The sequence below is a fragment of the Neopelma chrysocephalum genome, unplaced genomic scaffold, assembly GCF_003984885.1.
Source record: "Neopelma chrysocephalum unplaced genomic scaffold, ASM398488v2 Primary Assembly neopelma1_63, whole genome shotgun sequence".
In the NCBI taxonomy this organism is placed as follows: domain Eukaryota; kingdom Metazoa; phylum Chordata; class Aves; order Passeriformes; family Pipridae; genus Neopelma; species Neopelma chrysocephalum.
Genome location: NW_020897720.1, coordinates 8,662,967 through 8,689,536, shown reverse-complemented (window position 1 = coordinate 8,689,536; position 26,570 = coordinate 8,662,967). Strand labels below are relative to the sequence as shown.

The 26,570-nt window shown below is 39.6% G+C and overlaps 1 protein-coding gene across 1 annotated transcript in view; it reads right to left on the bottom strand.

Annotated features, from left to right (window-relative positions):
• Positions 1–26,213, bottom strand: part of CLINT1 (clathrin interactor 1) — a 46,453-nt gene extending 20,240 nt beyond the window's left edge. Inside the window, exons 1-3 of the mRNA XM_027682442.1 lie at positions 26,104–26,213; positions 2,003–2,107; positions 1,269–1,365 (exon numbers count right to left, since the gene is read on the bottom strand). Of these exons, the coding sequence (XP_027538243.1) occupies positions 1,269–1,365; positions 2,003–2,107; positions 26,104–26,144 (243 nt within the window). The 5' untranslated portion in view covers positions 26,145–26,213. The remainder of the gene's footprint in view (positions 1–1,268; positions 1,366–2,002; positions 2,108–26,103) is intronic.
• Positions 26,214–26,570: the final 357 nt, after the last annotated feature.

The window sequence follows — 26,570 nt, the reverse complement described above, 5'->3', positions numbered from 1 at the left end:
TGCTCTTTAGACTATCAAAACTGTATTTGTGAAACCCTAACTTGTTACTACTAAATCACAAGTTGTTACCTTTATCAGCCACTGCTTATTTTAAGAGAAAGCAGTAACAATTTAAGAGAAAAAGTTAACCCTGCAAAACAAAGCACTTTCTTTTGCCTCTTTTGTTCACAATTTTCCCATGGTTTTCACTGAAAAGTAACTCCTACAGGAATTTAAGAAGCCTTCTGCAGGATTCCGTGGATACACAAAACTGTACTTCAGGACAATTTTAAGTAAGTGACAAAACAAATGAAGTTTAAATAATACCTTAATTTCAATTCGTTATGTTGAGGATTTCTATCCAGAAAAAAAAATAATGTACCTTATCTGAAGAAGTGCCTTTATCAGCTAAAACTATCATTATATTTCATCCAATCCAAACCTGATAAGCAATTCCAAGAAGTCTTTATAACATTAAGTAGCTACGTGTGATAGCATTAAATATTAATTTCTATTGTACTTCAGGGAAAACAATTACTATGACTACAAAACATCAAGCACCTGTGAAAAGCACAAACCATGCTTTAGAATTAATTGCGTCTTGCTACAATCCTGGCATCAAGGAAAACAGAATATAAGCTAGTCTGCTACATCAAATCTAAAAAATGAGGTTATATTTGCATAATTCAGTGAACACTGAACACCACTTCAAGTGCAGCATGATACAATCTCAAGGAAAAAGTTTCTGTACCATGTTAATTCACCAAAGACAAGAAAAATGCAAATAACTCGGTTATGTCCTAATTGTGTTTTGGAAAAGTGTTATAAGATCTGCAAGAAAATTTGGTCCACTTAAAGTTAAACTACAATTTTTAAAGAATTACGAATTGCCGGAAAATTAAGATTACTTTGCATTTTATTTCAGGTATTCTTGAACTCCTTCAAAAATGTTTTCCTGACAGCACAGTAACTTACCTCCTTCTCCCGGAGCTCTGTAACAACTCCTTTGGGTAGATTCAAACTGCGAATGCTACTCCAACACTTGAATATCAGCAAAATGTAATTGCTCTGTTACGTTCATTAAGTAGGATCTTAAACACTCTTCTAAAACCAGAAATTTTGTGGTTTTTTCACATACAGCATTTGAAAGACACCTTTGACTTCACTAACAGAATTACAAAACAGTTAAGAAAGAAATTACAGGTTACTGGTGGAATAAGTGCTGTAGGAGTATCTAAACAAGGCACTACACGGTACGAGCACCAAGACGAAGTCTCAGACATACACACCTTATAAACCCTCCTCCAGTTCTTTTTATTATCTTTCAGCATTCGAGTCCAAAGCATGTTCATGAGTTCTGGGAACTGCTCATACATAAACGTAGCCCTAAAGAATTAAACAAAAGGAGTAAATGTTCTCCGTGCTTTGCCACAACGGCTTGTTCAGACTCAGGGCTGGCAGTAGATGGCAGCGTGATCTAAGCCCAGGCACATCGGGTGACATTACAAGGGAAAAAGCTATCCCCGGTTTTACTTATTTACATTCCAGGACTACAAAAGAAAAAAAAAAAGTAATTCGAAAAATCTGAGGTAGTAAAATAACCTTTACTAATTTGTAACGAAAATAACGTTGAATATGAATACCCTAATAACCACTGCGACTAGTCAAATTAATTTTAACAGACAAAAAAGCTCAAGGAAGAATTTGACATGTTTTGCTCTTTTTGGAAAAGTCACAAAAAGGCACTTTGAAAATAAACACTCCAAAAAAGTCAGATATATTGAAATAATTTTGAGGCTACATAAATGGAAAATCAAGAATTTAAAAAATACTTGGACTTCATTTTTTGTTTGACAGTTTTCAATACATTCTAAGATTATTCATTAAAAAATAAGACTTGATTTACAGCAACTTCTCAACATTATCAGTCTACATACCGCAGAGTTGATTTAGCAGCAAATTTCACATTCTTATATAAAATGCGCCTTTCTTTTCTTCATCACTGAGTCAAATTATCACTTACTTGGCAATCTCTCCCATGAGTTGCCCTGAAGGTCCCCATGGATCATCATTGGTTGCTTCTCGAACCTTAGACTCTATTTCTGAATAATTCATAACCACATTGGTGCTGCAAAGGAAAAAAAATTCACACACATGAAGATTAGCATCAAAACTGAGAAACACATGAAAACTTAATAATGACACTAGTGCGTATCTCACTTAATGAGATACCTCTACAGAGTGGGAAAGAAAACAGCTTTAGTGCACAAGTTACCCTGAGGACACCATACAACATATTTAAGTTATCTTTAGGAAGGTTTTACTATTCCATTAGTCTTCAAGAATACAGATGAGAAACTAGGGATTACATTACAGCTGGATTTAGTCCAGTAAAAATGGCTTTTGGTCAAATTAAAATCCAAACCAAACCACTACAGTCAAAGCTGATGGCTTCTGCAACTAGACATGGTTTGCAACGGTGCACAGGTATTTGCAAGAGGCTTTATAACTCAATCAGGAGCAGTTTGGGCTCTTTTTGAATGAGTGCTACAAGGGAAACTCAAGAATATCAGTACTAAACAGGTGTTGGTGAAAAACTAACAAACAAACAAACAAACAATCAATCACATGGAAGACTAAACTAAGGGAGAGGAGATTCACTGGAAGGCCTGTTTCCTAGCTTCTATTTATTTAATTAAGGCAAAACAGCAAAAGAAAAGCTGCAGAGCACTCAATTACAATTACAGCAATGCAAGTACTGTAAGGAGCTCAGGCTGTCTCTACAAGAGGTCACAGAAAAGCCTCACTTGGAAAAAAAGGAGGCAATTTTTCCATGCTGTTTACATGAAAATAGTAAATATGGGGTTTGGGGGATTTTTAATTAATCTCTCAAAGGGGTAACCTATAAGACCAGCAATGTCCTTTGTGCCCCTAAAAGCATCCAGATATATTTGATAAAACAATAATTTTCGTTATATTTTAAGTGAGTGAACAGGCCCAAAGCCTCATTCATATAGAGAATGTTTGAAAACCAGCTCTCCAGTTCCAGGGCAAGAGCCCACAACAGGAATGAAATTATCACTGAAAGGAGACCTAGTGGCCTCTGCTTTCTCTACATACTCTGAATGTATTTGAAATAACATGTTTACACCTATCATGTCAGAAGTTTGAAAGTTTACTTAAAAGTACATCATACAACTGGTTTCAGAAGCTAAAAAACCCTGTAAGGTGATGACTTTCAACAGAAATCATCCCACAAAGTCAAATTAATTAAACTGTAAGAAAGTTCTAATGATTTATAATGCAATGTGGAGAAGTCATTTGCTGCTTAAAAACCTCTTCTGAACCTGAAATATCTAAAAGAAGAAAAAATAACAAACATCAAGATGCTCAATAATCATCCCTCTGTACATGCAGAAGTTGGCACAAAGCAGCATTCAAGCAATTCCTGTTCAATTTTATTTGGCATAAGGATAGCAAAGATCCTGGAACTGGGAGTTATAAACAGCAGAAACAAGAATGAGATCCCCTTAAGTCTGAAAGGGGACACAGAAGGTAATTGTTAAAACAGAATAAAATTCCTGGTCTTATCCTGGATTCTCAGCATGAGAATTCCTGCTGTCAGATCCTGATGTATGATTTTATTCAACTTTGTGTCTAAAGAGAGCATAAGGTACATGACTGAATAAATAATCAGCAAGCTAACAGAGCCTATCTATATTAAAAAAAAGCATGTAGGAACACAGCAGCAGTTTGGAACAACAGCCATTAAGGTTTTACAAATTCATTTATGCCAAACACACCTCAAGCTTCTGTTTCTGATATTTTCTTCACCAGATGTAAAATTGTGAACTAATACCATCTTTATTTCCCTTATGTGTGGAAAAAAACACAACCCCAAAGCTACAGGCTTCAGGATTTGCAGCTCCCAGCACACTGGTTCCCTTGTCCAAAGCAAGGAAAGGCAGGGAGCTGAATGGAAAGGTTCTGCTTGTTTTTATAACCCCTCCTTAAGCGTTTGTTCAAGAGACTTGATGGAGGATTGGGAGGGGGAAGCACAAAAATGAAGCATTTCCTTAATTTCTTAGAGCAAAGACTTTAAGAATGGAAAATGCATGAAAAGATGCAAATTTGCTGTAAAAAAATAAATGGCAGCATAAGCTATGGAAGAGCTCAGAGCACATGGCTAAAGCAGCAGCGGGGTTGGAGGGGGGAAACGGAAGGAAAACAAGGGAAATTAAGTAATGCCAAAAGAAAGAAGGTGCAGTTAAGCCTCCCTAAGTACAGAAACATGCTCTATGTCTAAACTCCTCCTGCAGAAAAGTTATTGTTCTCAGCAACTAGGAGAAAGCTCTTTTATAAATGCCAAGCTGAGATCTAATGGCACAAAACGTTCCAAACCAAAGCATCTTTAAGCTGCATTTAATTCAGCAACAAATGTAAACTTCAAGGAAAAAAAAACCTCACCACTGTTGTATAGTTTGGCATCATTCCAGGGCACTTAAAAATAACCATTTCTAAAAAGGTGGAAATACAGTTTTATTCTTCCTTTCCCATGTTTTCTATGGCCCTCATTCCATGCCCTACCCATGATTCCTGTGACCTTTGCAACAAAAAAATAATTTACGTCCAGATGTGAAGGGAAAAAGTGACTAGCTTGATTGCCAAGACTTCCTGTGATTGATATAAATTTAATATCCGAGGATACTTCCCGACACCAGGGGGGGCTCTCTGATTGGTTTATCCTGGGCAGCTTCCAGGGAATCGTGCTGGATTGCATGGACACGGTCTGCTCTGCAAACAAACCGACTACAACAGTCAAGGCTGACAGAAAGTAACTTTGCAGTCAGTGTTTAAAACACCCTGTTATCTGCCAGACAAACTGGATTCACCCCAAATCGTTAACTGAAACCCTGCACAACTGAAATCTTGTGACAAGAACATTTACAGAAACTTCTGACACAGACAAAGACACTGAACTTAAAAGTATATTGTGAAAGTTACATCCAAAATAAAGACACAGCAAAAACGGAGTTGACAAACATCACAAACTGTTGCATTCTTCTGTGTCGTACATTTATTTCAAGTTTATTAAATCAGATTAGTGTCAACAGATGATTTATAAGCTTTATTGTACCCCTAACAAATTATTTTATTTCAGTATAATTTGTTTTTTCAAAAAAACCAAACTGTTGGGAAAAGCCAAGAGAGGGCACTGTCAGATCTCTATGGAACAGGCAGCACAATGACAGCTTTTAATTTCTTGGAAGAGAAAGCTCAACTTTAAATGTTTGCATCTACAATTTATAGTAACACTAAATAGGTAGTTCAGGTCTGACACTAAATTCCTCTACGTGAATAAATGGACATTTGCTAATGAAAAGTCATGATCATCTCCAACTGCATCAGACAATAAGGCACACTTCCTCTTAAAAAAAAAGTTTTACATGTATTTTATAAACTATACTTTAACATATTTTGAAAATTAATAGATGTATCATGTACCTCCACAACACTACTTTGTCCACAATTTTGTCTGTATTTTTCAAAAAATTGAACCAATTGTAAATAGTTCAAATTTTATTTGAAGTTACATTTTGAGATTTGTGCATTTGAGACAAAGGTGTCACCCAGCTCCAGGTGACAGAAACAAACAGAAGATTAAGCAAGATAGAGAGGAGAGAGATCAAAGGGGTGAGAGCAGCACTGCACATACCTCAATGTATTATTTGAGGTAAGAATGATGTTTAGCTGGTGTTAAGGAGAGCAAAAGGGAACAAGAAGTTCTGTACCTGCCCATATAAAACTCTGATCAGAGAAGCTATCAAGGTCCAGCCAAAAAGTTTACCAAGTACCTGCCAATTCACCCTTCACAGTTTCAACAGCCTGAAAGCACCTGAACTTCCAGGTGTAAGAGGATAAAAATCCTATAGGTCTGAGATTGTCCATGGAAATGAAAGGCAGCTTGTGGATGGCCTGCATGAAAATAAAACCTTACACACTGCAGGAGCACTTCACAGGTGAGATACAACAAAGACAGATTTTAAGAGGAGTCCTGTCTTCCTCCTCCCTACCAGCAGACACTGAACATAACCCACAATGTGGACATAAATACACAGAAACACTAATAAGTGATAAAAACATCTGCAGAAAACTCCTATTTGTGTTTGATTTCAACATACTCCAGTGTAAGGCTCTGAGAGATGTATCTGGCTACTCTGCTCAGGCCTCTGATCTTACACAATGCCACATGAATCAAGCTACTAATGATCAGAAGGACAATATATAAGTGAGTATGAGGTATATTCTGCTCTCAGTAACATCAGCACTTCTTCAGTGGGTTTTCTATAGAATAGTCACAAAATAAGCACTGAAAAAGAATACTTTTCTAGACTAAGGAATTCTTTTTTTAAAACTACTTTTATGCCAGCAAAGTCATTTTGTTTCCACCCAACATTTTAATAAAAAAATTAAATGAACACAACATCCAGAATCGAAATGTTTTGTCTCACAGTGAAGATTTTTCACTGTTCAGGATCAAAAGGTGAGCTCTACAGATTCATATGCCGTAAATGAAATCAGCTCAGTTATCTGTTAGGAGATTACAATCACTTATATATAACTATAACTGTACTGCTTCTAGTAATAGCTTCCAATCGGTAACATTACAATCAGTTTTGTTGTGCCTGAACTAATTATCCACATCATCACTGCTGCTTCCACACTGAAAAAAATCCCACCCTAAATTTCTCTAAATCATATCCCTTGAACCAGAAACTCTTCAGAAACGTGGATGGGGAAACACAAGGCTCTGAGCACAGACAGCAACAGAAATGGAAGAGTATTCTCTCAGCTAATCTCTGCTCTAAAATTAACCACCAAACTTCAAGGTTAATCCTCAAACAGCAGTGATTTAAATACAAACCTGCTAAAGAAAAAGATGCAACAATTTTTGTCTTTGTTCACGTGATTTAACACTTTGCTCAGAACCTTGAGGCAGCCTACAGCACTAGAAAGTGTAAATAGTTCAGTCCCCGTGGTCTTCCCAAAAGAACATCACACAGATACTTCCACTTCATGCTTCCCAGCATCTCCTCTATTTTTCAGATTTTTTCCATGGTCAGTGGTGCTCTGTTCTGTCATCAGCCTGACAATACATTCAAGTATGAAATCACAACTTGTAAAGGAAGCTCACAGTTCATAGCTAGATTTTTGGGAGCAATGAAGGAATTATTCCTAAGATAAGCATTCATTGGGAAAGGAATAAAGTGTTATACCTCAAAGTTTCAGACCTTCAAACATCACATACTCAGTACCTTGTATTGAATGCTCAAATATCAGCAGTCTCAAATATGCAGAAACCTTTCAACAGCATGTGCCTAGAAAACCTGCACTAGAGAAAATAAGCGTCATGAGAAAAGAAGGTATTTATACATTAAAGGTAATGAAAGAATAATAAATATCTATCTATCCACTCATTCAGAATGGAACTTACTTGAAAAGCATATTAAGGAATCAGAAAGCCTAACAGATCTTAGTCTATGTTTCTGCACAAACTTAAAAGCCCTGAATAAGCCCTGGGGCAAGAGTCAGACCACTCCATTAAAAGCACCATCAGGATTAGCGTTGCTATTGATGTGGGTGGTGTCACTGAGGACACAAGTACATCTCTGGACATTAGATCCACAGAAGATTTGTGAAATGCCATGTCTAATTTTATGAAAACTAAAATAACCAGAAGCCACAGACAGGCTACATTACAGCAGTTTCTTTATAGTGATGATAAAGGTATTGGATTGGACAGGGGAAGCCTAATTAGAAACACTTCTCAAACCTCTGGGAAGCTGCCCACTGTGCTGAGGGACTCGGCAGCTGCAGCAAGGAACCCGGTTACACAGTCAAATATTTTTCAATGTATATTTCAAACCAATTACAATATCATGTATACATGGGACTCCTATGTGCATAATATTATGCCTTTAACTATTACTCCAAGGACACCACTGGATTATGCACCTTCTGTTTTCCTTTTTTTAATTTTACTACTGGGAACGCTAAAATCCTAAAAGCTGAGATGAGAAACTTTGTACATTTTACCACCATTAAGAGTTTCCAATGAGACCCCATTCTGTAAATATCTGTTTAAGGACTAAGTGCAGAAGAAAAAAAAAGTTCAAGCTTTACTTACATGTATGTGTCATACATGCAGCATGAACAATAATATTATTCAAACAAACAGCAACGCTAAAGAAATTATCTTTTTAAAGAAAGAAATTAGTCTGTTACAGCAGGAGGGGTCTGGATGAACAGAAGAGAAGCTCTGTTATTGTACAGCACTCTGAAGTCTGGTGCCAAAGTTTTCTTACAAGAAACAAATACTTTAACCTTTTGCTATTTAACATGCCAAAACAGACACAACATGATTTTATCTTCTGAATAAGGTATTTAACATTATCCTTTCAATAGGCAATTCTCACATACTAATACTTTAACTTCATTCCTTCTGTAATTTTTTAGCAGCTTCCTTATTTTTAGAAAGTCTTCAGGTTTCCTGTGACTTTCACAGCAAATGAAAGCAAAGCACACTTTAAGTTTGGTCCATGACAGAACAGATGTTACAGACTGAATAAAATCTCACCACCTCACTTGGTGAGATAGCAAAGGAGACTGTTACAGTCACAGTCTTTAGAGTCCACATGGACAAACCAAGTCAGAATACACTTGCACAGCTCTATCCTGGTGTCTCTTGGATTTAAGTTAATAAATTGCATTATCCAATCAGAAAGGACCATAAAATGCATAAAATAGTTTAAAAAAGTTAAGTTACAGCACAAGGAAAGTTCACTTGAACTGAATAAAGAAGAACATATGCAGATGGTTCACTTATTCACCTTTCCTCTCTCCATCTAAACATCCCTACTATTTTCATGGAAAGGCACAGAGATGACAACAGGAGTACTTCCTCATACGGATGGTGTGTTACCAGCACAGTGGTAGCTCCAACATAAACTGAACAAAGGCAGCAGTAACTCACACCTGGAGGCTGAGCCAACTCCCTGCTCCTGCACTTCAACCCTGGCTTTGTCTTCCAGCAGCTCATTTTCTCCAATCAGTTCAGCTGCCTGATCCCTCTCAGCTGAGAAGTCAGCAGTCACCCAGTAGGACAACACAGGGACCCACGAGCTATTGCTCATCCCATCCATGGTGCATGTTTTAGGAATATTATCCAAACACAACAGCAGTAATTTGCTTTCACATTTCCCAAAAATCAGTACAGGGCTGACAACTTAAGGCAAAAAACCCAACATATAGTGTAGCTTTGCTACTAGACATTTAAGATTGTAGGCATAATTGTTTTTTAAAAGAAGAATAAATGAATTAATTATTGCACTATAAAATGAGCGAACTGAACATTCAACATCTGGAGAAGAGATAAGGCAGACCTTGGCAATGTTTTCACAGTACAGTTATCTAGAAGACCTCCACCTACAGACACACGTGCATTTAAGATGAAGCTCTTGGAGAAGAGTGAACACACCATCTCATCCTCACCATTCAACTCCTATGAGTCAAGCATCTAAACTATTTTTAGTATCTAGATTAAAAGGTTCCTGTGAAGGAGTGGAAATAAGAGGGAAAGCTTTCTGAGAATGCAAAAAAAGTTGCTTTAATATTAAATGATCCATTTTTAAACCATGTGCAGAAGTTAATTTCAACTACTGAGAGCACATAGTAAATAAAAAGCTCCACAACTTGTCTGAGTACAGGATATGTCTCCCCCACTCCCAGGTGTGGGAATCTTGGCATCTATTAAACTGTTAATTAGTTTCCAGAAACACTTTTGCCAATTAAAAAAAATCATTTAATACTTATCCATCTGGGCATGAAATACTTTCAACAGAGCACTTGAATTGGTGAGCTAAAAAAGACCCAATCCCAATCCACACAGTGCCGCCTCCCAAACCACCAGAGGCCAGGCCAGGGTGCAAGCAGCACCCCATAGTCAGGGGCAGCATCTATTAACTCCACTCATTTCTGTGAGCATCCCTTCCTTCAGGCTCTGATCACTGGTCCAAACTTGTGTTTCAAGACGCTGAAAGGATTTAAGAAAATCAAATAGAAAGGTGCACATCAGGACCAGATTTCGCTGCCCTGTGACAGTCTGTCACTACCTTGGAAAGCTCAACATGCAAACAGTTTCACAGACAGAGGGCAGAAAGATAAGACATCATTTATCCACCTGCTATCCCAAACAACACAATGGACATTCAGGAATTTATGTACCTAATGCTACCAATAATTATTCAGAGAAAAAGACATTAATTGCCTTCAAAATAAAGATGGTGCTGTTCTTGCCCCCAGTGAGCTCATATATTCAGTCTCAACCAGCGTCTCTCTCCTTGCTGAGTGAAGACAAACTAACTAAAAAACACGTAACAAACTTAATGAATTTTCATTTTGCTCCTGTCAGTAATGTCACTTTTGTTATAAAACATGCAGCTTAGATTTAGAGCCTTACAGATGAAACATATGGATACCAAATATGAAGCCAGCAGTCCACGTTGAACAAAGAAACAGATGGGGACCCATCTGCCAAAATGCCTGGTGAGATACCTCAGGTTACAGAGAGGTAACAGCACAACATTAGAGACACTTGACCGTTTGAAATTCTTTATTTTCCAGCCGCTCCTCAGAACCATTACAAAAACACCACCAGTCAATTCAGTCCATGAATACCAGGTATTATTCCAGACCCTCCATGCAAGTAACAGTCATGCTCTTTCTGACCAACGATACCATCTGCATCATGGACAGTAGGATCTGAAATACATTTTCAGCTTTTCAAGTTCAGTTTCATAATTTATGTGGCAGATGTGCAAGGCAAACTGCACAGAAAGAGATAAGCCAAGAAAAACATCCTGATGGCCACAAATGAATTACAACTTGTGGGAGGAAGGAACTATAAAGCTATTTCCTGTGCCTTACAACTTCTAATCACAAAAGACTACCAAGTAAACAAGATAACCCAAAATCCACCACACACATGTTCAAAAACAACAGTGACTTTAAGAATTAAATTGCAGCCTGTTAGAGAACTCAGAAGCTCTCTCACTTACAGAAACCATGACTGCACCTTACTGAAATCTTCCCTTTCAAAGTCTCCCCCTGTTAAAAGTGACCCAATTGCAGCAAGCTTTATTCTAAATGGTTTTGTAATTGCTTTCTACAGCTGAATTATTTTTTGCAGATGTTGGGAACATGAAGCTTGGGAACATGGCAGTTTTAAAGCATATTTGTGCAAGGAACAAACACTTCCTCCCCCGCTTGATTTAAGACTGATTTCACCTCTCCTACTGCAGATTCCCTGCAGTATTTCAGTGTTAATATTTTCATATTCTTGTATAAAACAATCCCTTGTGGTTTACACCAACAGATACATGGCTGCTTTATATATCTTAATATGTGGCAGTAAATAACTTCTCAAACTCACCAAGGATTTTGCCATGTTAATACTAATGATTGTGGTTTTGCACCACCTCTATATAAAAAATATCTTTGTCTAAAGCCCTGACCCATTTCTTTATTCCCCATTTTTTATGGGAAGTTTTAATTCCAAGCACCCACCCTCACCATCTTGTTAGCATCCTCTAATCTTCACCAATTAGCCTATCTTTCCTTCAAATACACATGTCTGGAGTTTCATTTTTAAAGGCTTAGTATGTGTTGTCATTTTGTTTTGCATACTGAATTCAAAAAACATTCTTTAAAAGGTGACTTACCAAAATAAATGTTATACTCCAGCAAGTAGAATGAATCAAAATATTTCCTTTTAACTTACATAGTAAGAACACAATAGTATTTCCACTGTTTTTCAGTAATAGTTTTTAGGTCATATTTTTAGTTCAAATTTTAGTTGAAATTAGAGGACAATTACACCTAAGCCATTCTTGTGACAAATCCCATTAAACAACATAAAAACCAATTTCACAAACAAGTGGAAAAAAGCTACCTTTTAGGCAGCACTTGACATTTTGGTGGGGCAGTTACACCCTAAAACAGCAACTCTGTTTCTGATTCAGACATAAAGGCAACACTGTTACTGCCCTGTGCAAGTTTTCAGTCTCTTTGCCTCATGTGAGTTTACATCTGGCACATCGGATTGGAGTCATTGCTTTGCAGCTCCTATTCCTGAGGATTTAATTGCTTTCAAAGTTCAACACTCTATGTTCAAACAATAGTGGCTATACAGTCAAAAAAGAAGTGGAATTATGAAATTTGGGTAACCTTTTGTAACTGCAGAACTGAAGAGATTTCCATATGTACGCTGTAATCACATGCCTCAGTTTACTGTTGCTCAATCCTCAGATTTATTTGGCTACTCTGCTTCTTATACTTCAGACTTTTTTTCTTCTGTAACAGACAAGCCGCAACAATTTTAAAAATATTTTTTTTAGAATTAACTGCATTTGTTTGCAGAATTCAGATTGCACTTCATCCTTCAAGAGTCAGCAAGAGCCACGCCACATATTTGCCGTCACAGGCTTTATCTTTAATTATTCCATATTTGTGATCCAATCAGGTAACAGGACTCGTACTGGAAACAAATGTTTAACCAAGCAGGACAAAGAGCAAGTGAAATCTAATTAAAGACATGCTTCTCTAGAGTGCTTTTAATATGAATAAAATACCAGCACAAAATGTCAATCCCAATAAACACTGGTAGACAATTATAACATAAAACTAAAATTTAAATACATTGTTTTAGGAGACTGAAGCACTCCTCCCCATAGCTTACAGCCTCCAATCAACTGTGTTTCTTTGCCCTTTGTTTCATTCATATAACTTAAAGAGTAACTTTCTCTGAAGATAAAAAGCTGGTTTCAGGTGTTCATAATGTGCTGCATAAGCTGTCTTACAAATAAGCATCTAGTGCTACTTCCTTCCTTGTATGCACACAGAATTAAAAGACCACATTCAAGCCCACAGCTCGAGTATTTTAAATCTTCAAAAGATAAAGAGACTCACAACTACTGCCAGTCACTGAGTTTTCAGGATTAGGGCAAAATATCTTAATGCTGAGTGAGAAGTATTTACAAGAAGAATAAGGTCTTATCCTTCTTTCAAAACAACAAATAAAAGGGGTAAAAGTTTTCAGAGGACGAGGAAGTTGTAGCTACGCTCACCATGAAACAACAGTAAGCTTTGAAGCTGTGAAACTTCAACCCACATGTGCACCTCAGACTTCCTATTTTTAACCATAAAAACTTTTGAGAGTGACCTTAAATGGAGGAGGAAGATAGGGAGGGAAAAAGAAGAAACCAAAAAAACAACCTTGCAGTAAAAATAATGCTCTAACAGTAGATATGATACTCCAAACCCTCCAGAATGCACTGTAGTGACCTCTGTACTTAAGATGTATCTCCCACTCCCAGAACAAACCTCAAGTTTTCAGTGTCAGAAGACCTGGCATTAGTGCTTTAGGATGATCCCCAAAATGTACCACTCCTTTGATAAGCCTCACTCACCTCTGAAACTTGTGGAATTTTGTGCTCTTTGTAACTGTTCACTCACTATTCATGTGAAATATGTTCAGCAAAAAACTTCATACCAGGGTTTTCTAACACCATGAAGAGCTTGTAACAGTTCTAAGTAGTGCATCAACTGGTCAAGGAAAGCTCTTGATGCTGCATATGCTTCAGGTGTATTAGTTACAGGTAAGAGATTTTACTTGGAAAAGCAGGAACATTGCCTGGTAGCCAGGGCACCTCAAACAGCACAGACCTACTTGGTGCTACTAATCACACTGAATTCAAAATAATCCAAATTTTACATACTCAAAGAACTGTTTCAATTACTTGTCAACTGGCAGAGTATTTGGTGAGGACAGAAGAATGCATATGCAGTAACATGGAGTTTTATATTGCCAAAAACACATAAACACTCCCCCAACATTAAGGGGCCACGCTTAACAATCCTTGTAGTTCCAGCTATCCCTTCCTTGCAAGCCGAGTACCATTAAAACATCGCCCTAATTCCAAATTTATTACAAATTAAGCATTACTCTAAACACATGCTTGCTATTCCACCAGGGAGGGCTGATTAAAGTTTAAACAATGCAGGCACTGAAGCTTTTAACACACAAACTGATCATTCTCTGTTACTATATAATCACTTTGGCACTGTGACATCCCACGTACCCCTGTACTTTGCAATATCAATCCTCTTCTGCAATCATTTTGAGGAATAAACCTGAGCACAGATAACTCCTCTAAGCCAGCAGTGAACACCTGTCACAAGCTCTCCTCTGATCAGATTCAGGGGCAGAGACAGATTTGTCTGGAGTCCCGATCAAAGTGTCACTCTTGTTGTCTCCAGCCTGTTTGAGGGCTCCAACTTCTACCAGCTCCTCTCCCTGTCCCTTTAGGCTCAAGGCAACCAGAGTCAGGGCAGTAGCATCTCAACTCTACCGAAATTATACACATTAAACTTGTTTTTGTTTAGAAAAACACAAGTTGCTCTCTCTTCCCAACACCCAGACTGCCTTTGAAGGGCTTCCATCTTTCTCCTGCCTTCAACTCCAGAGCTATGACTCTGTACAGCTTCACATTTCATCTGTGCGGTAGCAAAGTATTACCATCATATTACCTAAGAAAGCCTGAGACATGTATATCATCAACAGAAGTATGGCTCAAGTAGCAGGCGAAGCAACTAAACGAGAAAACCTTCAGCTGCACTTTTAATATGGCCTTGTGCCCTGGAAAATGTCCTAAGGCTGAGGCAGCTGTACTGCACTTCTTAGAGTAGGAGAAAGGAAGAGGAAACAACAGTTTAGACAAAGTTATCAAGTTGCAGGTTCACAACCCGTTATTTTCCTTCATTTATTCAAGTGTCTTGCAGTGGAATTGCTCAGCAGGATGTATTCAGGAGGACCAAGAAACACTTGAGGCCACTATCTTCATCTTGGCTTTTATAAAGTAAACCACATTATCATTTAACTATCTTATTTTCTAAACTACAAGGTGCTGATGCAATGTGCATCTAACCTACATGGGACACAAAGTCACCCACTGCCATCACATTTCCTGCCCACATCACCTCTCTGCCATCCACATGGGGCGGGAGGACATCAAGCAATACAGTCCTCTTGCTGATCTTGCTCTGCCTTCACACCTTTAGTCCTGAATTGTCAGTTCCTACAAATGGCACAATTATTTACTTTACAGCTTATTATATTGCAGCCAGGAAATAAACAAAGAAGCCTGTTTAACAAAAAAATACCCTAATATTTTCCTACTTCAGATTGTTCATCCGTTAATAAGCCTGAATTACAATGGTTTTTTCCTGCTACAAGTCTATCCAAGAATAAAAAGTAGTCACTATAATCCTAAATAGCTAAGTACCTATTGTCTTTAGTCATTCAATTTTCTATGAAGGCAGGTGACAACCTAGAAATACTTCTGCTGCTGTATAAAAAACTGGACAAAGTAACTTTGGTTTATAGTTGATGGCAGAGTCCTTCCACAGCTATTCACAGCAGAGTATCCAAAGATGGGCACAAGCAGTGAGAACACACCATTCAGAATAAGAATTACAAGAGCAATGTTAGATTAACGTTATTTCATTAAACTTTTCAAGTTGGTAGCTCACATTATAGAAAAAGTGTAGCTTGACAAACTAAAACCCCTCAGGTTCATGAACATGCATTTTGACTCAAAGCAAGTGTTCTGTTGTGAAATGAGTCTGGCAAATAACATACAAATTAACTTTCCAAATACCAAGCCATGTTTATTTGTGGAGGATAATGATGTTTCCTCTCCTTTCATAGGTATCATTTGTAAAACTGGTTCCTCCAGGAGCTCAAGTGACTCTTATGTCCTAAAAAGGTAACAAGAGCCGTTTCATTTGCCTCGGAGCCCGTTTCCAGTTCCTGTCCACACACAGATGATAAATTTCCAATGACACCGTGTATTTGCAACAAACCAATTTCACTATAGTTCAATACAGGCACTATTTATTTATTTACTCACTAATGGTAAGATTACTGGATTTTTCTGAGCTAATGTCTGCAGCTACATGAGTTACAGTTACCGTGTAATTAACAAAAACACCACGCTGGCAGTCTAAAGCTGAGAGACTCCACTTGCCAATTAGGAGTCTATTAGCATTAAGTTTTCAAGCTGTCTCAAGAAATGCAATCATCTGTTTGATAGCAAGGAGAGATAAGCCACTCTGATAGAAGTTAACTCATTTAGACAATAAATACTTTTGAACAGAGGGCTTCCCCCCTTCACACGATCATACAGAGAAACAGTTTAAATAATTAAATAATTGTCAAAACAACAAATAATTAAAGGCGACACCAATCATTAAGACATCAGCTCTATTTGCAGACCTAAATTACCCAGACTGTAATTTATTTTTCAGAAGATGCATCCACCCACTGCAACTCCAATAAAATTACCCAAAGTTATCAAAAGCCTTTTTCTTCTCTTTACATTCAAAATGGTCTTAGAGAAATCTTGAACTGAGTAGTCTCATAGAACACAAAACACACCCCTCCCAAGAATCACACAGGGAGGTATTTGTTTACTAAAGTAATGTCTTGAGAGGAAACACTGAGCAGTCTGTAACCTACATTAGGGTGATTCTAAACAGCTTGACAGGATGGGGAGAGTAACCACCGAGGAAAACATTATTGCTCTGACTCAGAATGGAGTAGAGAAAAAACTACTCCCTAACTCCCAAAAGGTCTCATTATTATTAAAAGAGATTAAAACAAATGCAGGTCAGTCCCATTAAACATGTTGAATATACACTAATATTTCTAATTGTATCCCAAATGAACCAGTTAATATCTATTAAGCATGCAGTCAATATTTAACTGGTCAAGATAACACTATCTGGATGAGGGGAGGGAAAAGTACAACAGCTTTGTAGTGGTTTCTCTAAAACACATAAATAGACACTGACAATATAAGTGTTGTCACAGAAGTTTTATTTTTAGTGGCAAACCAAACACCTCCAAAAAGATTTAATCTATTTAAAATAACAGCCTACATAGAATACCAGTCTCACCACTCTGGACTAATCACAATATACGCCACCAACATTTCTAATATGATAATATGCAGTTTCAAATTGGATTGAAAGCTTCTCAGATGAAGATCTGTAGGATCAATTCCAGCCTGAGTCACTCAAAGTAGCGCCATACGAGACAAAAATTTTATTTCAATCCACATAATTTCTCCAAAGTTTGGGACCCAAGAGTGGAACCAAATACTGATGCTTACCCTCCCCATTACAACACTGATACAAACACAGAAAGCTTAGCTGAGGAGCTTCAAGCAGTGATATATAAGATAGAAAAGCAAACTAAAAAAATTTAAACTTGCAGCTAACAAACCACTAACAGTGCAGTTTCAAATAATAAGAATAGATAAAAATGTATTCTCATCTAAAAAGTTTCCCACAGCTCATCTTCCTGTCCTTTCCCCATCAGCACAAGTGCTCGTGGTGCCATCAGCAGCTGCTTATGCAGCACCCACCAGATCAGTTCTGAACCCTAAAACCTTGGGGTTTTTCAGATATATCAGCAAGAGAGCACAAGCAAATACCGAACCACACAACAGCAGCATAAGGAAGGCAAAGACAGTGAATGGCCAGGTGTAAGAGTGGGACATCCTCTTTTAATGGAAGAATAATATTAGAATTCTTTAACCTGCTTGTGAAACCATGTGCTAAGGGTGTACTTCAAGCACTGAACTTGTACTTTGCCCCTAGCCACTTATTCCCATCCAAATACCATTCCATCCCTTATGCCAGAACAAATATTTGTGTGACCATGGAGTTAACTATACCAGGGAACCAATCCAGTGGAGAACTAAATTGGCAAAAACAACTGGTTAGTCAGAGATTCTCTCATCAAGCAGAAAGTCTGCTGGTGCCAACAAAAGGGAGAGAAGTGTGCAGTCTGTGGCAGACGGGAGGCTGTGAAACCTCTTTTACCATCAGCCTACGCTTACACTGACTGTGAAACTACAAACCAAGATTTCATGGCTTAGGTTATGTTTTCATACTTGTGATTGTGCTGACAGAGTTACAGACTTCAGGGCAACTACAAGGGGAGACAACCCTGTGTTCCTGTGTCCTCCACTTATACTAAAGTATTACAGGTCCTTCTCCTCTCCCCTCCCATCCCAACACTGCTTCCTCAGATGGGCAACACAAACATACAGCTGTACGGCAAAAAAGTCTAGGGAACTAATCTAGCCCCAAACCAGATAACCTACAAAGTCCTTTGGGCAGAGAAACAACTTCCCATTGGATCTGTGCCCCTATCAGGTTCACTGCACAGCAACCCAAACCACCATCAGAGCACACAGTGGCAATTTGGAAGTTGAAGCTTTTCATCAAAGCACATGCCAACAAACTATTTGAAACATGCTTGAAGCAACAGGTCACATTCTGCATGTTGGAGATGAGTTTAAATGAGACTTCATGTACTATGACTTGGGACAAGCTGTATCCCAAACTTGAGAATAAACCAATGAGAGAAATTCCAAAAGTTCCAGAATGAACTCACCACTCACTTCTGTGTTCTTAACCTACCATCCTGCGAGACAAAGCTCCACTCACTCTTCAATGTCTAGTCTGTTTTCATAAATACTTTTTATTTTCACGTAAATACAGAAATTCATTTAATACATGAAATGAACAGAGACAAACATGAGAAAGCAGAATCAGATTGGAATGTCAAGATTTTATTTTAGGACAACTGCAATGCTTACACAGCTGCACCCTGAAACAGCAAAGCCTGAGGAGAGAAAGTAGTAGTGTGTTTGGAATGCTTGGGAGTAATTACATCTTGTATATGAAATAATTACGCAAATCAGCTAATATTTTGTAATACACTAGCTGTCAACACAACCAAGAGGAATTAGCACAGAACTGAGCTAAGCACCTTGATCCTTCTGACCACAGCTGCAGTGATGTAGGTAAGGCTCTTATCTTTGACCAGCTTCATGCACTTCCCAAGCAGAAGCCCAGTCTTATTTCTGGCAGGGCAATGCCAAACTATGATTTAAAAACACTTGAAGGACACAGAAGTTGTCACACATGCACACATCATGTAGGTTCCCTGGAAATACATAAAGCCAACACCGTAGCCAGTCTTACGCAACGTAATACAAACTACTGTCAGCTTCCACAGGGTGTAAAATGGCAATAACACATTTGAAAGAGCACTAACAAAAGCACCACTTGGAGTGTGTTGGTGAAACCTGTGTGCTTGGCCACAACTGCCTCATGCCAACCCTTAATATATACCGTAGTTTGTAATATTTGCCTACCTTTGATTACTCCACCAGATGAATATTCAAAGGAGAACGACACATCTATGTAATAACAGAGCATAATACTTTCAAAGATGCTTATCACCCATACTAAATTACATGGCCCAAGGACTATAAGCCTTTTTATTATTTATTAACTTATAAACTTTCTGGAAGTTTTTTAAGGGAAGGAGCAAAGTCCTAAGACATAACAGCACTTGCTGTTACAAGTGCTTGGCAGACCCAGTCATGCAGGGCTGCAGAGCCAAATGCCATGTTCAAATGCAGTCTTCCTTTGTATTGCCAAGACTTTTTCTTCTCTCACTCTCTGGTAACCAGGGAGAGGACAAGTCCTTCGAGGGCTGAAGATAATAATCATCACCTTGCTTGTAATAATGATACAAAATGCTGTTCTTAAAGCAGTTATCAGCGGGACATCTCTTAAGTAGCAATGGGAGGGTAACTCATGCAGTGAGGGTTAACTGTCCCTTACATAAAACAATGGAAGTGTTCATTGCTCTGAAGATCTTGCTTATGCAAACCAAGACAAATCTTAAATATAAAGAAAACTAAATGATCCTGGAAGTCAAGTAAAGGAGTTTACAGGAAGGTCAGACAGCAATGGACAAGTGTTGGACAGTTATCTACCCCTCTGCTGGACACATCATATGATGGATCATTTACCATAATACCTGCTATTACTAAGCCAGCAAACAGCACTTCATTAAAGAGCTCAATAGTCTGGGTGGACAAATCCATGAACCACAAGAAAATGGCCTGTAAACAAGAACAATTCCAGGCACATTAAAAAAAGAAAGCAGTAAGACTAAAAGACTTAAAACCTCCAGCTGAGTATACATCAGATCCTGGTTACGTGCTGGTCAAACACAAGGATACTACCGGCAATGAGCAACCCAAAGTTGACTGTAAGGCATGTAATTGTAGGGTAAATCACTGGTATACATTTCCCACATTAATAAGTATCTTGCAGACATAGCACGAGGTAGCACACAACAACATGAGACTGGAAGCCAGAGAATCCAGAGTTTTCACTGTTATCAGCTCAATGTGATTTGGTTTACTTGACACAATTATCTTATTAGTTTTCCTCATCCGTGAAGTGGGAGTGAAGTGTGAGGTCTAATTTAGATGCTTTAGGCTACAACAGCGAGAAATTGCAGTCAAAGCAGTAATTCACTCTATTTTACCAATAATTTACCCTTCTCTCTACAGATTGTACAATTAGAAGCACTAAAGAAAACATGCTGTTTATTCACTATAAGAACTTCTCCCCTACCTAGCTGTATTAGAGCTGATGATAACAGCTCCTTTAATCCTTTCTTTTCCACAAACACTAAAAATCCTTTCTCCTTGCATAGATGTAGCATCAGAATAAATAACAGAGGACCCAAGTGCCTACTTGGCAAATAAATTCTGAAGTGTTATAACTGCTTCCAGCATTTATTAACCATATAAGTATTCAATCAGTTCTAAACAAGACTATTTGCTCTCCATTTAAAAACAGATTAAAATATTACATACTGGGGCAATTCATCAAGCTTGCAAGTGTGTGAAAACAGCTCTGTAATGCTTCAACTCCCACTCTACAACACAAGGGAGTGCAAATACATTCCTGCTGGGTCACTAGAAAGGTGTGGCTAAGAGCAGTACAAGCAAAGCAGCTCAGGCTCAGTTAGGTGGACAAATCTGGACTGGGAGGGGCATGGAATAAACAGGAGGATGGCAGCTGTCCTCTCCTAATACTGGCGAGAAATTCACAGGCTCTCTCCTCTTCTTTTTAAGTATACATCCAAGAAGTTCAAAAACTCAGTGACAACTACCTTAACTAACACAAATTAACATCTGGATGATACTGTCCTTACTACTCACAGGTCTGTCACCTTCATCTAATCTTTAATTAGACTGTTTCTGACCCTTTGATATGTGGAAGGTGCTTAAAAGGAGCTCTCTCACATCATGCACGTAGAAGATCACAAAAGAATGGTAAGGGAATTTTAAAGAAAGTGGGCAAGATCTTATTACACTGACACAGGCAGCAATCTGACCTCAATGAGTCCAAAGGTCTTCATCCTGCTTACTGCATGTCCTACATGCCTGTGACAGAAACTAGTCAGCAAAAATGTTATTATCACATCTTATATTAAGAGAGGAATTATTGCTATGAGTCCAACCAGCCTTGCTAACTACATAACACACACACAAACGCTGTCCTCTGCTTTGAGCAGAGCCACCTCATGCAGGTTAACATGCAGGAACACCTCAGTGAAATATCAGCAGATTCTGCTTCAAAAAGACAGAATTCAACAGAACTAGAGAGAGATGATGGCCTGGCTTTTGAACTTGGTCACAAGGCCAAGCTAATACCTTCCTGTTTCTGCCAAGCTAGAAACTGTTTTAACAGAGTTTCTTAATATACCTTGATTTCTTTTGAAAAAGCCATGGGGTTTTCTTTGTAGAACTCCCCTAAAAGTTTCACAGGGAACACAAAGCACAATACATACTTGTCTGAAAAGATTTAAAAATGAAGTTACCAAGTTGCATAATACTCTAGATTTCCACAGCCACGACTCCCAAACTATCTGAGTGACTAAAATAACTTTTGCCAGTTCTGTTACCATACAGTAGGGAGATACTTGTTTAGGGCCTTTGGTGGTTTGATTATCAATGTACACCTACACCAATAAAAATATGATATTTCTTGTATAAGCTGCTTCCATACAGCCAACCTGCAGATCCTTAGTCTCCTGCAGCTCACAAGCAGTTGTAATCAACACTTGGCCTCAAGTTTCATCACAACTACAGGGCTGTGTCAGAGCAGGCACGGGGTAACCTGAACCCTCTGCCACGGGAGCCACAGAATATCAGGACTACTGTCACCAGATCATACAGAGACAAAGCTGCAAACCCCATCGTGCAGCAGAGCAGTGGGAGAGCTGGAGACCAGAACACTTCCCACCTGCCAAATGTTCCTGGAGCTCACACTCCCACCAGCCAGCTCCAGTGTGCACCGTGTGCCTCTGTGCTGTGTCACGGTAACGCAGCTGCAGCTCAGCAGGTCACAAGAACTGTCCTGGAATGCTGAGGCGACACATTTACACTGCAGCCCCAACCCGAGTCTGTGACAAAACACAATCGAACAAGAAATCTATTGCACTGCCTCAGGAGTGACTCAGAACTGACACCTGACTCACCAACTTTGCACCAAGCACCACCCTGGACTTGAGCCATCAGAAACCTCTGTCATTTACACCGAGTTTACTGTTCTAGAGCCAACAAGCTCAGCACAGAGGGGTGCATTTATTTTTCAATTGTTTTATTTACTTTCCAATTCAGTTTTGAATTACTGGGGAGAAAGAACTCCTACAAGTGAACATCAAAAAAAAAAAAGTGTCAAGCTGCCTTCTGAAGTCTATTTATTCACATAATAACATGAAATAGAATTTACTCCAGAAGAAATAAGAAAATGTAGACCTGCACCCTCTAAACTACAAGCTAACCAGAAATTCAATATAATTCCACACATCTGAAGAACTCTTGAACACACTGCAGTACCCAGGAAGAGATTGGAGGGTGGAAGAAGTTCTACACATATTTAGCAACTGTAAGAATAAACCTTATGACAAGCAAGTTTTACTAAGCACAGACAGGTTTTATTAGTTATTTGGTTTAAACTTATACACAATGCCCAATCAGAAACAAGATGTTGCTGTTCAATCAAAACTAATCAAGTCACTTAAATTTTAAGGGGGGAGAGTTGTACCAGCATCTAAAAAGAATGAAGTTAACATGACACACAACAAAAGTAACTCGTCATATCTTGGAACAGTAAATCTAATACTCTATACAGTCTTCCTCCTAAATTTCATATACAATAGGACTACCACTCAGTATCCAAAATAACTGTTGCATGCACAACAGGATGCAGATACATACTTTGGAGTTAAAATAAGAGGTGATTCTCATGTGAAGAGAACTACAAAGTAAATTGACCTCATGAACTCGACTGCTAAATTTCAATCACACTGAAGAAACATAAAAACAAAATACTCCAATTATACTAAATACAAATCTGAATTTTTCCTGTGCACTTTGTTGTTGTTAACTTACTTTTAGGTTCTAAGACTGTGACAAATTTCAATAGGTTACCATTTTAACTTGGGTTTTTACATACCATCGCTTACTAAACTTTTACACACCAAAAAATGTGAAAATTGTTTAATAGAAGTCCTCCACATTGAAATATCTCTGACCTAACCAAGCTCTCAGCCACCTGAAGTACAAATAAGGATAAAAACCCCTCAGATGAGTAAGTTGAAATTCTAAGATAAGTATCAGCTGAATATGGAGCCAGGATGCAGAGCTCACAACCATTACAAACCTATCAAAGTTGGAACTAGAAAAATTTCAAGCTATTTGCACATTTTCAAAATCCTCATATAATAATATTCCTTTTTTAAGGAAAGAAAGGCAGTTTCTTGTTAAAGTTCAGTATGTTGCTGCCACAGCATCAGCTGTTATTTATGAGGCAGATTATATCACTTAGCTTCCTCTGCAGAGAATTTTGTAAGTCATGGCCTTAAAACAGAAGACATTATGACAAATCTGCACCACACACAATGGGACTATTGATCTTGATGTCTCTAAATACTATTTACTCTGCAGGCTCCACTTTCCTCCTGCCCCCCCTCCTTTTTTTTTTAATAAACAATCTGCTTATTATTTGGATAATGTTATTCCCACAAACTGAAGTCTATTAAAAAAATAAATATTTTTTATTATTTAAAATGCTCACTTCTTGCACCTGTTTTGGAAATGGAATGTCTTTTCCAAACCATTTTCATGTACTGTTTGACTTAAAAACTTATGAAATATCCTTAAAAGTAAACATTTTAAAGACAGTGACACTGTTATAATGCGACGTGATCATTAAACCTACACACAAAAAAGTACACAAGCAAAATTTAGGAAAATCTGATTTCCCTGAAGGTGTCCTTTTAGGTCCTGGAACTCAAGACAGGCCTATTTGGGGTTTACTATTAAATACCTCATTTGTCACATTGTTAAAAGCTACTTTAGCAAGGGCTGACTTTGCATGCAAGAAGCTGTAAAAAGTAAACAACCTCTTCAGGACAAGTCTTATTTGCAGTAGGTTTTAAATGTCATCCAATTCTTGGCCTAGAAAAGTCTCAGTCTGGTATTCAGTACCATAAGCAAAACGGATGATTATCATGAATAAGCTGCCATTTCTCTCCAGTTTTCCATCTTTAAACCTATACATCAAGTAGACCAGTTTAACTTTGTTTGGAGAAACAAAAATCGAAAGATGTTTAAAACAGAACCTCAGTTTTGAAGGACTTTTGACTTTTGAATCCAGGTACAATTGTCAGGTAATATAATTTGGTATATACTAACCTACAGACCTCCAGCCAGTTATTCCTCTAAGCACTCCACAATTCATAGAATGGTTTGGACTGGGAGAGACCTTTAAAGATCCTCTAGTCCAACCCCCTGCCATGAGGAGGGACATCTTCAGCTAGATCACAGAATAATGGAATGGCTGGGGTTGGAAGGGACCTCTGGAGATCATCCCGTCCAACCCCCTGTTCAACCAGGTTCACTGGAGCAGGTTGCACAGGATCACATCCAGGCAGGTTTTGAATATCTCCAGGGAAGGAGACTCCACAACCTCTCTGGGCAGCCTGTTCCAATACTATGTCACCCTGAAAGTAAAGAAGCTTTTCCTCATATTCAGACACAACTTCCTGTGTTTCAGTATGTTTCTGTTGCCCCTGGTCCTGTCACTGGGCACCACTGAAAAGACTGATGGAAAAGTGCTCCAACTTTGCCCCTAAAGATTTCTTATTTAAAGAGGCAAAACAATCTTTGTTAAGATCTCCACCGTGTCAAATTTTTCTCCTGCCAAGAACAGAGTGGTTGACACACGTAACAACGTCACGTTCTCAAGCTGCAAACGCAGTGATCACGACAACCAAGACCACAGCCAAGTTCTCAGTGTGAGGAGGTTCTAGTCAAGGAAATAAACTTGTAAATATCTGAGCTATTTAAATGTTTAAGGGGTGGGAATGAGCATTTCACTCCTCTACTATGCCCCACCTCTGAAAGGCCCAGGGTAGTAAGTCAATGGCAATCGCAGCAGGGAACCTGTCCGTAGGGAGCAGGGATACACTTGGGAAAGCATGTGGTGACTTTGGGAGCACTCTGAAAACGTACAGGTGGTTCTTTATTCCCCTCCTTCTCTGAGTGACTTCTCTGTTTGCTCCTAAGGGGCCTAAGGGCCACGTTGGGAGCAAATCCAGCTGAGACAGATTCCAAGGGCTTATATACCAAAACATGCACAGACCCCACAGAGCCCCGACAGAGGAGGAGGAAGCCAAAGCAGAAGCGCTGCTCGCCAAGAGCTGGAGGGTCCCAGATACGCCCGAGAGGGGCGGGAAAGCAGCCAGCCATAATGGAAAGGCCACAGAGCACCTGAAAAGCAGCCCCTGCCCGCCTGCAGCCCCGGAGGGGCCAAACAGCCACGCCAGGAGGACGCGCAGGGACCACCCCAGGCAGCCACTGGGGGACAGGGACGGCGGCGGGCAGGGGTAGCGGGGCCGGGGTCAGCCGGGCACGGGGCGGGGGGGCCGAGGCCGCCACCTCAGCAGGGGAGGGGCCGCGGCCATGTTGGGGGGGGCGGGGGGAGCGCGGGCCCGGCTGAGGGGCCACGGCCGAGCCGCCCCCGGGCCCCCCGCCCGCGCCCCGCCATACTCACGCCTTGTCCACCAGCTCCCGCACTTTCCACATGTTCAGCATGGCGCCGACCGCCCGGAGACCCGCCCGGCCCCGCTCCCTCCGCCGCCGGCCCCAGGAGGCCCCGCTCGCCGCGCTCCGGCCGCCGCCGCCTCCGCCGAGCCAGGGACGCGGCGCCGCTCCCGGAAATGAAGGGTCCGGCGGCCGCGCGGGATGCTGGGAGGTGTAGTCCCGGGAAGCCGGGCCGGGCGTGGGGCCTGTGGGGAGCCGCGGGGGCTGCCGGGACTGGTAGTTCGCGGCCGCGCGCGCGGGGCCTGCCGGGAGCGGGAGGGCGGGGGCGTGTCCTGAGGGGGCGGTGGGACGGGATGGGATGGGATGGGAGGGGGCGGAGTGGGATTGAATGGGGTGGGAGGGGAGGGGAGGGGACAGGGTGGGGTGGGTCGGAGTGGGACGGGATTGGTTGGGATGGGGCTTGCCCGGCTCCTAAGG